General features: G+C 37.0%; 1 protein-coding gene across 1 annotated transcript in view; it reads right to left on the bottom strand.

The window, feature by feature from the left end:
* nbas (NBAS subunit of NRZ tethering complex) overlaps positions 1 to 13,757 on the bottom strand; it is a 205,906-nt gene that overhangs the window by 136,042 nt on the left and 56,107 nt on the right. Inside the window, exons 25-29 of the mRNA XM_065256755.2 lie at positions 13,405 to 13,578; positions 9,660 to 9,793; positions 6,981 to 7,043; positions 4,862 to 4,984; positions 4,680 to 4,782 (exon numbers count right to left, since the gene is read on the bottom strand). Coding sequence (XP_065112827.1) covers positions 4,680 to 4,782; positions 4,862 to 4,984; positions 6,981 to 7,043; positions 9,660 to 9,793; positions 13,405 to 13,578 — 597 coding nt within the window. The remainder of the gene's footprint in view (positions 1 to 4,679; positions 4,783 to 4,861; positions 4,985 to 6,980; positions 7,044 to 9,659; positions 9,794 to 13,404; positions 13,579 to 13,757) is intronic.

The following is a 13,757-nucleotide window of genomic DNA, read 5'->3' as shown; positions in this document are numbered from 1 at the left end:
CCTTCAGGCAAACTGCTATGCCTCACAATTAATAAAAAGGCAGCCTCATCATCTTCACTATTCTCTTCTGTTCTGTCATCATCTTCTCCAGACCCTTCATCTCTTTCTTTGTGTTCTTGGTGTTGTGTAAGTATGCAGTATATACCATCATTGCCTTTGCAGGAACAATAACTGGTACAGCCCAGACCTGCAGCTACACAGCTGGACTTTGCTGATGTACAAGGTTTCAACACAGCTTTGAAACCACAGATGACAACATCTAACAAAGCAGGAGGAGCAACTGGACTTGAATCCTGTGTGGGCATAAGCAGTTCCTCTCCTTCCTTTAGACCCATCTTCTTGTCCCATCCAAACAAGGTGATATCCACAACCGGTGGATCAGGCTGGTCAGCTGATTTTCATAGTAGCACCTGTAGGTGGGCACGTCTTCCATGAAGGCGCATATTACGTTCTGTAGGAGGTAGTGCTTTCACTGCTGGGGGCCTTTTGCGCTTTCGGTAAATTTCATACAGCCTCCATCCAAGGTTATCTTTTGCAGCGATTTTTGTGTGAGCATGTCAGTGAACACCCCTGACCACTCACTGAGTTTCACGTCTTTGTAAACGAAAGTTTAATGCATTTTAGAAAGGATTGTTCCAGTGCACCATTAAACCCATTGTAGAGGTGTGAGGTGAAACACAAACACCCAAAAATTCTCAGGGCAGCCGCATATGTCGAAATTTCAGCCAAAACCGTTCTATTTCATCATAAACAATCTGAAAACAGGGCTTTAAGTGTAAAATACCGAACTTTGTCCTTTAAACCTAGATCCGAATGGTTAAATTAATACTACACGACAACTTGAGAAAGCAGCAAGAACACTGAATATCAAATGTTTTCAATCCATTCCTGATCAAATCACAAGAAGTCTGAATTTAAAAAAAGAAGAATACAATTTTTTTTAATAATGGTAACTAATTTTTGAACACCAGATTCACTCACAAAATGGATCTGAATAGAAATTCACAATGTACTGAACAAAACTGTCATTATAACTCATTATAACCTTTTATCTTAATGTGAAAACATAAATATGATATAAGAATATAAAAAATCTGCAAGGATAATTTCGACTTTAAAAATAGACTATGCTCCTTTGCTTCACAACATACTTATTGTACAAACAACAGCTCACTGCAACAGCTTATTTGCATAAAAACATGACCAGACCTTAAGAAATGTAAACATATTCAGGTTATCAACATTCACATCAAAGAGCATGAGTTCTTGTGATTCTGAAATGTGAGAATATAGTGTTTACCATAAAAATAACCTAAAATTTTGTTCGGAATTAATAAAAAAGTGTCTAAATTAATCCAAATCTGTTATAGAATTACCATTTTGAAGTCTGAAAGTGGCAGAAATGAAATCGGAATCCTCTAAAACCTCTAAAACCACTTACATATTGTAGAAATTGGCCATACAGTGCAAAATATGTGACCAAAATGGACAATTAAGCTAATATTGCTAATTATGCTAATTATGCAAATTGCTCAAAATATGCAAATTAGCATCCGGCAGTTTCTGTATGTTGGGGACCTATACTTCCCATTCATGCAATAAAACTTTGGTGTACTCAACATTTCCGGGTTCACAATGGGGCTCTATGGGCTGGCTACTAGACTATGTGGTTAGAAGCATAGTTCCTTGGTATTATAGTATGTAGACCTACGTTGATTTTGCTTTGAATAAAATAAGCAAAAAACATGTAGTACATTCTATATCCATCATTTTAAATATATAAACATTTTATTTTACGTCTTTAAGTTAGTAAACAGAATTAAAGCGCTGTATTTAAAAGTCCTATGAGCTTTAAGACCCTGGGGAATCCCTGAATTAAATATCTTGAAAATAAACAACACATAACTAAATCATTCTTCCGATGCAATTTATGTTATTTACAACAATAATCTGACATTAAATCAATTTGCACAAATTAATTAGTATTTCACCACATCATCATCAACTATGTTGTTTAACCAACATGGTTCAGACGACAAATGTGCGAGCAGCAGTCCAGAAGCGAGACGCTTCTGAAGCTGTCTGTTGTTCAAGAGTTGCTTGACGCAAGGAATGCAAAAGCTGAAACCCGTCTAGCATACGTCTGTGTGTAGTGGTTCTTCAAGCACACCCACATTTTTGAATGAGTTTTTCTACCACATCTTTTCCTTCCCTTCGCCTCTCTATAAATGTGCTTAGACAGAGAGCTCTGTGAACAGCCAGCCTCTTTTGCAATGACCTTTTTGCCCTTCTTGTGAAAGGTGTCAATAATCGTGTTTTGGACAACTGTCAAGTCAGCAGTCTTCCCCATGGTTGAATTGCCTACAGAACTAGACTGCGAGACCATTTAAAGGCCTTTGCAGGTGTTTTGAGTTCATTAGCTGATTAGAGTGTGGCACCAGGTGTCTTCAAAATTGAACCCTTTCACAATATTCAAATATTCTGAGATACTAAATTTGGGATTTTGCTTAGTTGTCAGTTATAATCAAAGTTAAAAAAAATATATATATATATATATATATATATATCAGTTTATGTGTAACAATGAATATAATGTACAAGTTTCACTTTTTGAATGGAATTAGTGAAATAAATCAACTTCTAATTATATGATGAGCACCTGTATATGCTGACTAGTGTATAGTATAGTATAATACATTAAAGTACTGTACAGCAGTGTTTCCTCTAGGATTTTTTCCAGCTGTGGCGGCAGGGGGCGCCCATGATGATTATAAATGTACATTATTTTTTTAATGTAGAAAATAGGCTACAGTAAACTAACATGTGTTTTTTATCATTTTCATGCTGTCATTTACTTTTCCTTATATTTATAGCATATTGCTTTTCTATGTTTGATCTAAACTGTATTTTCTTAAAAAATACGTAAGTTTTATAGCTTCATACGGATCTTTCATTGTAGTTTTAATGTAGTGTGCAAGTTCGTGCTCGGGGTTTAGCGTTACAGAGCTGTTGCAAAGTCACGCACAGTACTGTCTGATAATCCGAACCGCTGTGATTGACAGAACACCCGACATCAGCAGCAATTTATTCCACACCCGGGCTGTTTGACATAAAGAGCCCGACCCGGTCACACCGCAAATCTCGCAGTTATAGAAACCTTTATGCTCTTCGCAGACAGATCTTAAACACAAATAAGCACGGGGACATTTAAAAACTGTAACCTGTCGGAATCGAGTCGAATTCTGTTCTTGGATGTTAAACCCGCAGTTCACGCTTGCATATTGAGTCCCGACCTTGATCTACAACGCATATAACACGTTAATATTATTACACCCGTTACATTAAATATTAGAAGTTTCACCCGCGGGTACCCCGACCCTGTTGTTTCGTCTGAAAACAGATGAAACAGTCTCACCGTCTGCCTCCAGTTTTTATTACCAACGTCCTTCTCTTCCACGGGAATAAGTTTCCTTCCAAACAGATTCGACTAATGTCTTGCAGTCCTATATGAGTTGTATTCAGTATTTAGCCTTTTGTTTTTGGACAAATATCTTATCATTTAATGTGAAACTTTGTGAGTGTCTAAAGCACAGAAGATTGACTGACAGCTGACCGGTCAGCAGCGCGCTGCGCTTATAGCCTATATTCTGAATAACTAATGGCCAGATAAGTTGATAATATGAGTACAGTGATTACAAATGAATGTCCAAAAAACTCGTAATATGTTAAATCGAAAGTTTAATCATGTCATTTCTCGCAGCCCCGCGCTGCGTCCGTGTATATGCGCCTGTGAACAGCATACGCGTGATGACCTTGCAACTTAAATAACCCTTAATTTATTGCCAGACAGATAAAAGTAAAATAAAATTTGAATCTGTAAATTGTGTATTTTTATTTATGTAAACTCACAATAAGGAGAAAACCTTGTGCTTATTTAAAATCATTAAAAACATGACGTGATTTCTGCTGCTTTGGTTTAACAGCGCATCACAAAAAAAGAACAGAAACTCAAATACTTTTTTTATTCGTTTTGTCAATCTGATAATTATAACATATTTCGTGTAGACTTATTTATTTTATTATTATTTCTCAAAACAGAGACGTAGCCTAATCATCATCCGTTGATTTAAATCAATTTGTGCATGAAACTAAACCCATGGGGGAAATTATGATATTTTAGGAGATTTATTTATAAATGAGTGAACAACGCGAATCCAGAAAGGAATTTTTTTCTTTCTTGCTGGGCGGACATTTTGGTATAGCTTTATTTATTTTGCGAGCTTCCGCCGCGGGTTTTGTCTAGAAGGGATACAGAAAATGCCAAAAAGTTTAGGATTAGATTTGGAGGTAGGATTTTTAGGATGAAAACAGCGGCTCTGGCTACATAAGATACACATACATCCTACAATCCTGTGAAATGTTGTGTTTAGAGGTGGGTTTGGGTGAAGGATTAGGATTAAACAGTCCTCATCCGGCGAGATTTCGTTTGCTGTATCCCTTCTATCCACAACCGCAGGCGTGGCGGGGATGTTTTAGGCGTGGCGGGCCGCCACGGTTGAATGCATATAGCGGAAACACTGGTACAGTATAATGTAGTGTCTGATGGGTCTGCTCTTAAAATTAACTACACAACAGTTACATAAGTAAAATGACAATTCATACGTTATAATGTACAATACCTGATGGCATGTCTCTGGCTCAAGACAAGTATAAACATTCTGCTGCATATCCAGGAGATCTTGAAGCAAACCTCTCCATGTCGTCTCATTCACAGGAGGGTTTCTAAACAAACAGCAGACAGTGAGACAAGCACACACCAGTGCTCTGAGAAACGCTACGTGTCCGTATGTGTGTCTCATACTTTCGTCCTGTGTGACGGGTCAGTCGGACCATCAGCTGGTGAGCTTCCTCTTTACTCTTCTGACTGGTCCTCACGAACGAGATGGGCTTCTGAAGACCATGTTTCTCTAACACCTCAGCAACACTGCAAAGGCAGAAACATATTGCAAATAAATCACAGCTTGATTTATGATGTTGACCTACAGTGTTTACTGTTTCCTCTGAACTATTGAATTCAAAAAACATGTCCAGAATCTCCAAAAGCTCTAAGAACACATCACAAATATGATAAAGCACACCATAACACATTTCTAATCAGATCTATAAGCTCGACAGCTGCTCTGAGAAGCCACAGAAAGACAGAGGTGTCTGAATCGACCACGGTGAGCCAAACTGATGCCATGTCACCATAAGATGCCCCCAATAAATGAGGATGCATGGTCTCTCGGGAGCGCCAAGCACAGATGTTTTCTGTTTCTTCCTTTCATTTCATCTCACACTCATGTCTCTTTCTTTCCCTCTACAATCTGTCGGGAACAGATTTGTTTTTACAAACTTCTCTCTGCATCTGTCTGTGGCTCCTAAGGCCCTAATAAGTGATCATAACCTTGATGAATGCTTAAAATGGCTGTGCTGATTAAAATGTGAAGTTTTGTCATTCATTTCCATTATTTCCATTGCAGAAATTTTGCATAGCGTGTCAGCAAAACAACCTTCTCAAAGGACCAACATTGTCCACTTTTGTATGCCTTTAGTTTACTAACTCAAATCTACAAGGTTTGTTTCTACTCAACCACTTTCTATCCTCTCTCTGACCGTCAAGTGTATTAAATTCCTTTTTTAAATAGACAATCAAACATAGTTCGAGAGCAGTAAACATTGAGAAAGACACAATTCAAATTTCCAAGAGAGAAAAGAGCTAAATCTTGAGACAATGAGGAACGTTACAGAAGAATAAATAACCGCAAACAAGAGAAAGGAGATAAATTAATGCTGGAATGACTGCGCCCTCCCAGGCCGGTCATAAATATCTGAAAGAGAGATTTTCATCATGCTTCTCTCAGACAGAACTGTAATGGATCTGAAGGTATGCGTCTCTACGGACCTATTACAGACTGATCACATCACCTGAGCGGAGACAACGAAAACAAAGACACACAAAAGCATTCAAATACACTTACAACATGAAAGGGATTGTTCACACACCCAAAAATGAAAAAAAAACTGTCATAATTTACTCACTATCATGTTGTTATAAACCTATATACATTTCTTTGTTCTGATGAACACAAAGGAAGACACTTTGAATGTTTGGAACCAAACCGATCAGAAGCCCCCCCATTGACTTCTATTATTCCTTTTTTCCTGCTATGGATGTCAATAGGGCTTCTGATCGTTATTTGCTTTCTCGTTCTTATCCAGCTGGTTACTTTTATCCATGATTTAGCTTAGTCAGCTAAATCATTGATAAAAGTAACCAGCTGGATATAAACAAACGCAAATAGATAATGCAAATAATCATGACATTAAACATTTGGGTTGGATTGATCTGGGTGTATTTTTGTGTAACTGTTTGAGGTACTACTAGTATTAGCTTCTTGTCATCCTTGATGAAAAACTTCCTTGATGAAAAACTTCCTTGGTGAAAAACTTCCTTGGTTCCTGCTGTTGTTTCTCTGCTAATGCAGCATCTAGTCAGCAAATTAATTACTTTATAATGATATGAAGGAACAGACGCAACTCAGAAAAACTATGTTCCACCAATGAACTATCGGAACCGATTAATCTGTCTACCTTTAATGCAAACGCAGTCAAAACTAATAGCCATGCAGCTGAAACCAGGAAGGCTTATAGCAGGGCTGGGAAAAGAATAATCGCGATTAATCGCATACAAAATAAAAGTTATTTTTTGCATAATATATGTCTGTACTGTGTGTAATTATTGTGTATATTTAACCACACACACATACATATATTCAGGTCAGATTTTTTATTTATATATCAAATACATACATGAATATGTACATAACAGCACACACTCATATATTATGCAAAAAAAATAACTTTTATTTTGTATGCGATTAATCGCGATTAATCTCTTCCCAGCCCTACTTTTATTATTTAATTCTGTCTCTTCTCACCTCAAGTGTTTCTCCAGAGTGTCCACCTGGTCATGCAAAGCTCTTGTGGCATCTGTCTCTTTTCTGAGGAAGCAAAAAACAAACAAGTTTAAGTATCTGCCATCTTCAACAGTGCCATAATGGCGTCTTTTTCAGTTGAGTACCAATAAATAATGTTACATAAAATAATATTATTTTATTTTATTTTTATAATATAATTTTTCTTTTAACTTCTTTTAATTTTTCACTAAAGTTTACTAAACAACTTTTTAATAAATTTATCTTTCGAAGCAAAATAGTACGTTTGGGGAAAATTTTTTGAACTTATTCAGCAAAATTCTAACCAAAAGAAAGAAATATATCAGCACAGTAATTTAAACATACCGGCACATCAGTAACTTCAAAATTTTTGAATCTCGTGATGGAATATCATATGCCAAGAAGTCACGATATACATAGTAAGTCTAGTAAGATTTAGAAGTTACTGACATGCATTCATATTTCAAATTCTGTGCTAGTGTAGGACAAGGGGAATTAAATTGAGAATGACATTTTTGAGTGAACTATTTTTTTAAACCATATTAGTAGATGTAATATTCTGACACAATTATTTTTTTTTACAGTTAGTAAAACATTTATATTTGCACTGTAAAAAAGGATGCATATTTTTTGTACATTGTTTGTGCTATTTAACGCATTATGTGTCATTTTGTGTTGAAATAATTAAAAATGACAACAACAAGTTGTGTTAAAAAAGAATGCAATATGTGTTGTTTCAATAATAACACAGAGATGTGTCTAGTTAAAATAAAAATAACATAGATTATGTTGTTTTTAACACATACATTTCATAGTATAGGAAAAGCCACAGTATGAATTCAGAAACAATCTAGAGGCTCTTGTTTGCAAAGGCCCATTTACACAACAACAATTTCGACCGTAATTGGAAACGTTTTTATGCAGTTTGGCTGTTTGTTTACATGATGACGGCATATCAGCATCCTACAAACGCAAGCGTTTAAAACAGTTTTCAAAGTGCAACGTTTTATTAAAAACACATTGTCATCTCCGTGTAAACTACGTAAACGTGTCTCTGTGATAACAGCCACGTTAGTTTAAATGTGAATGTGTAAACGCGGACCGTTTACAGCGTTGTCGTGTGTATGTGAAATTTTTCATATACGCAAAGGAAAACTTTTTTTACAACATCACTAATCGTGTAAACACAGCCCAAAGATTGTTTTAAATCGTTTAACTCTTTCCCCACCATTGAGGAGTTACCTTGTCAATTAAGAGAAAACGGTTCTGTGCCAATGACGAGTTTTTACGGCAATACATATTTTCGCTTTTATCCATGAGGTGGTGCTCTTACCCAACTTAAGAATCACTGAAGCATCCACTGATCCAAAAACAGTAAAAACTTTGCGTATTATTTGATCATAGCTCTGAATCTGATCTCCATCTTACAAAAATCAGATCTCGAGAGACTAAAAATGGCTTTCAGGCCTAACCAAATTTTTAATTGACTGCATATCTACATTTTCTATCACTTTTTGTTTTAGCCCCAGAAATTGACCTCCCATCTCATATATTTATAACACATACACATCTCTCTATCTCTCTTTCTCTCCCTCTCTCAGTAACAGCCAAAGATAATAGCTACAGCTCTGGAACAGCCCTAAAGCATTGATCCCTGGACAAAAATAGAAGTGTAAAAACACATAAGGGTCTTGCAAAGGTACAGCGTGATTTTCTATCAACAGCGGTGAGTGATGGTGAGAATGAGGACAAGACACACAGCATTTGTATTTTGTAGAATGTATCAATATTGTTTGCAGTATAGCAATTCTGAGTAATCTGAATGCAGTGACACCAAACATCCCACAGGGCATTGTTTATATAGGAAATGTGTTTATTGTTACACCCCATGAAAAAATCAAGTGCTACAGTAGAAAAACGGCAACCTTGTTCACATTCTCTAACACTTCATCTGCATTTCCAAGTCTTCAGGAATACGTATTTAATAGCAATATATAGCGTCTGGACGTGACAGACCTCTCGGTCCACCAGACATCTAAAGACAGCAGGAGTATAATAAGGAACGCTGAGGCTCACACTTTGAAGGCAGAAGACACACGCTGTGTTATAATGGGATGATGGGGGGGTTACGGAAAACCGTGCACATGTGCTAATTGTGTGTGCGCTTGACAGGAAATTGTGTGACGTTTGAAGTGGGGAGGGGGGTTTGCATTGGCTAGACGTGACACAATATAAATGTCTCAGCTTATGAATATTTATTAATTGACACTGAGATCCAACAACAAACCACCCTTATGACTTTTACATGATTTTCTTTTTTTAATAAATATTGTAAACACCAAACATACGAGCCCGCTACTGAAAAAGCAGTTTTGTATTATTTTATTTCTGTGTATTGCATTTTGTGTGTGTGTGTTATATACTAATTTGTTTAGTAATTGAAATACAAATTGAAAAAAGCCCCTCCCCTGCCTGATTGACAGCATTCATTTCCCACGGTCAGAAACTTGAATTAGATGTCTGCAGTTTTCTCATATGAGCCAACAAGTAAATAATAAATATAAATTTGAACGTCAGCCAACTAAATTTAGAAACAGGTCCGGCAGTTCAGGAGCCCCTGTTGCATTTTAACTCGTATTTGTAAGTGAAAGTGTGACTCACCCATATCCTCTTTGAGGAAGACATTCAAGTATATCGTAGCACAACGCAAGCTGATCGTCCCTCTCGCTGCTGTAAATACACTCTAATGCCACAGACATGAGCTGGTCTGCATCTCCTATGACCTTTGGATGACACTGTAAGTAAACAAAAGTAAGAATTACAACAAAAGAGTAATATGAGATAAAACTGACCCTGTTCCCCTTTTTGTCGCACATTCTTGTACAACAAATAATGCAAAAGAGTGCCACAGAGATGGGGATACTGATTCCCCCGCAGAAAAAACCCATTCATTTTTTTTTCAAAATATAATCTCTGTGTTTAACAAAAGTTCAAGGCACTTACAGGTTATCTTCACAGAGAATACTTTGTTTTATGAATTTTGGTGTGTAAATGTGTTTACTAGAAATATAGACGTTTTCAGCAGTAACAACATAAACAAGCAGCTGTCGTGGTCCGCACGTAACTTCCGGTAAACTCCGCTAAGAATAAATAACAACAAAGTTCTTTAAACGTAGTTTATTTATATAACAAGCAAAAAAACAACACATAGATTACCTAGGAAACCAAAACATTTGTTATTTTCGACGAGACATTTGTTCAAGAGATCAGTTTAGCAACTAGTCAGACCATAAAAAAAAACGAAACCGGAAGCAAAGATCGGATCCACGTGCGTCCGATGAAACAGTCTATAAAATGCTACATTTTGACTTTAAAATGATAAAAGTTGTGTTCAGCTGTCAAGACTAAATTGTTGAACAAACTTTTAAGTGTCAAAAACTTTCGCTATACAGATTATTTTTGCGGAAATCCTAAAGTCTATGGAAAAATGAATGGGCTTTTTTGCGAGGGAACCAGTATCCCGCTAATTCCTAGGGTTTGTAGGGTTAGCCTACAAAAATACGTCATTCCTGTGGCACTTTATATACAATGTTCTATACGGTAATGCTTAAGCCTCGTAAAATCAAAAAAATTATTATTAATTATATTTAAAAACTAGAAAGAATAAAACCTACATACATATTTTACCTTCTTTCTAAGAAATAAGTGCATCAGTGAGTACGTTTACATGCGCAGAATAAGCGGATAACTATCAAAAATCTGCTTATTACAGAAAACTGTTTTCATGCGTTTACATGAAAATCAATAAGCCGGCTATGCAGACAACTGCGTTTACATGGGACTTGAAGACTTATCAGTTTTCTCGCAGGCAGTGACGTCACCACCTATAGTACATAGTAGTCTATCAAAAAGTCAACGGCATATCTGTCTTAAGCTGTACAGTTGCATCTCTTCTCGTGTCTGCAGAACCTGTAAATGTAACATGAGCTTCTATTTTCACAGTTTCTCTGCCAACTGCTTTTGTCGAGCGGAGACTTTTATGCATTACTTTGCGCTTACTTCTGCGTGTGACGTTTATCTCTAGACATGCGCACATGGACAAAACCGCGAGAAAGCAGGTTAAGGTGTTTACATGCCACACGAAATCGGCGTAATGAGCAAAAAACTACCTGTGCTGGTTTTCGGTTACGCCGTTTATAAGCTTTCCCCGATTAAAGAAAACCGTTTTACGCGTTTACATGACCCCACGTGTTATCAGTTTATTAAGCATAATCGGCGTAAGACTGTGCATGTAAACGCACTCAATGTCTCAATGGTCTCCCTTATCTGCATCAACCTAAAACTTTGCATATACATAACTTTTTCAAGTATTAAAATTATCCTGTTACTGCAGACCACTGTGATATGCATATGCGCAACATTTCAATGATTTCAGTGTCATATCTTGCAGACTAACTTCATAGCTTTTAAACAAGATTTAATAACTCCATCTTTTTATAAAGCCAATATTCTTTTGGGCTGACATCACTTGAATTATGTTAACCTAATGCTACATACTGTACACACCAAATACGGGGCATTGCATTACTCGCTCTAGATTACTTGCAGGATTTAACTTCGTATCATGTGAATTTTTTGCTCGAGTTGAATATTTTCAACTTGGGCGAAGGCGCGTTTGAGGCGAATAGCATGTGTTTTCGCGGCCAACGCGCCGCCCATATCGCGTCATTCACATCACCCCACGCGAGGATGCATCTGATCGTGTCTTTGCATTGACTTTGTATGTAATCTACTCGCGCAAATCGTTGAAATCGCGCCTGGTGTGAACCCACAGTTAGATGTGTTCAACATCAAGCAGCAACGTGCAGACTGACAGGCATATGAATTCACCTAAAAAAGATGGACTGAAAATGGACATGCATGCAAGAATGCTTATTACAGTACATGGCTTGTTGAAATGCGTGATTCTGATTAGCCAGTCGCCACTTTTGCCGGTTTGTTATTCCTTGTTATTACACGGCTCTCTGGAATGCTTGATTCTGATTGGTCAGTTGAGACATTTGCAGGTTCGTTCTTTTCAAATAATAACCGCTCCAAAATAATAACGCATAGCCGGACTACTTGCACGAGTAAAATTGTTCCGCGCCAATAAAGATCAATAAAGATTACTGTCTGTTTGGCGCCATCTTGTGACAAACACTCGACAACCACGACAAGACACAGACAGCTTACTGAGACTGAACTTGACAAAATAGAGCATGACAGCTACGAAGCCAACACACAATACAGAATGGGCATTAAAACTTCTCAAAGACTGGCTAAAAGAGAAAAAATGGAGACAAGTATGAAGCAGAGGATCTTAATAAGGTATTACGATCATTTTATGCATCTGTGCAAAGTTTCGCGGAAGGATAAAAATGTTAATTTAAAACAAATATGCCAATAAAATGTTTCAAATTCATATTCATGTCCAGTTTTTTTTCTTATGTGGCAAGTAGCCGTGTAATAAGCGGGATAATGTAGAGGCAGCCGGTAGTTATTGGGAAATAAGCCCCTTCAGTGTGATACAAGACCCTCCGCTTCGCGTCAGGTCCTGATCACACTGTCGGGGCTTATTTCCCAATAACTACCGGCTGCCTCTACATTATCCCTTACATAACAACCATTCAAATCTAACACAGACGGTTACCCAGATGATGCAAATTTTTACATGTACAGTTTAATATTACACAAAAATAAAAATATACGTCTAACATATATGACATTATATTTACAAAAAGTTTAGTTTAAATCAAATAGCGTGTTCGTAACATTTAAACGTCTTGTTTTGTCTTTAAACCCCAAATAAACGGGTTTTCCTCGCAGAAGATTCGTTAAAATTAGTTAATAAAATATTTCAAATCAATATTTAATGTTTCCTACCTGCCAATAACAATAATATATAATGGCACATAGCTTTGTATAAATGACCTTCATGTGTGTTATAACGCGGTATTTCATTTGCTCTCTCTCCTCTTAAACAATTCATGCACACAGATATAAACAAAACCTCACTGAAATCATGTTAGTGTGGATTACACTGGATTTCATTTCACACAACATTAAATGTGCAAGGTTGATTCAAGGCACACACATGCTAACCCAAAATGAAACGCAAACAGACATGTACAATATAGTCCTGATTTCTCTCCGACTGCTTTTTAAATTTCCTGTGAGGGAAATTTATTCCTTAGTGCAAGTAGGCTATAAATTTTTATCATGGCTGCGTGAAACTGCATGCATGCGTATGAAAGTCGCCAGGCGTTGTTGTGTGTTCATCACACAGAGAAAGAATTAAAACAAAAGTTCGGCTTGTCCAAAAGCAACAATACAAGTACAATGTGTGATTTGCATATGGTTGGCTTACATCTGGCTTTGAGTGCTGGAAGACTTTAAGTGGAAATTTGAGATCGTCTTTGGCGAGGGTGACCAGGTACTCTCTGAGCAGCCTGGAGGACGATCCCACCTGCTGCCTTTCACAACGGTGCAAAAACGGGACCATCCACTGGAATAAATTCCTAATGTATCGATCCTCACTGGACTAAAAAAAGAGAAAAATTGATGATGTCCATTTACCTAAAATGTATTACCAAGAGCATTTTTCAAGAAACATCCAGCAAAGTATTATTGCAGAACACATGCTAAGACATTAAAGGCATTAAATCTAAACAGACCCACTGGATATACTTACAGCGGTCTTAATAAGATCAACCCTGTAGA

This window comes from Paramisgurnus dabryanus, chromosome 12 (assembly GCF_030506205.2).
Source record: "Paramisgurnus dabryanus chromosome 12, PD_genome_1.1, whole genome shotgun sequence".
NCBI lineage: Eukaryota > Metazoa > Chordata > Actinopteri > Cypriniformes > Cobitidae > Paramisgurnus > Paramisgurnus dabryanus.
This window is presented reverse-complemented; position numbering and strand designations above follow the sequence as displayed.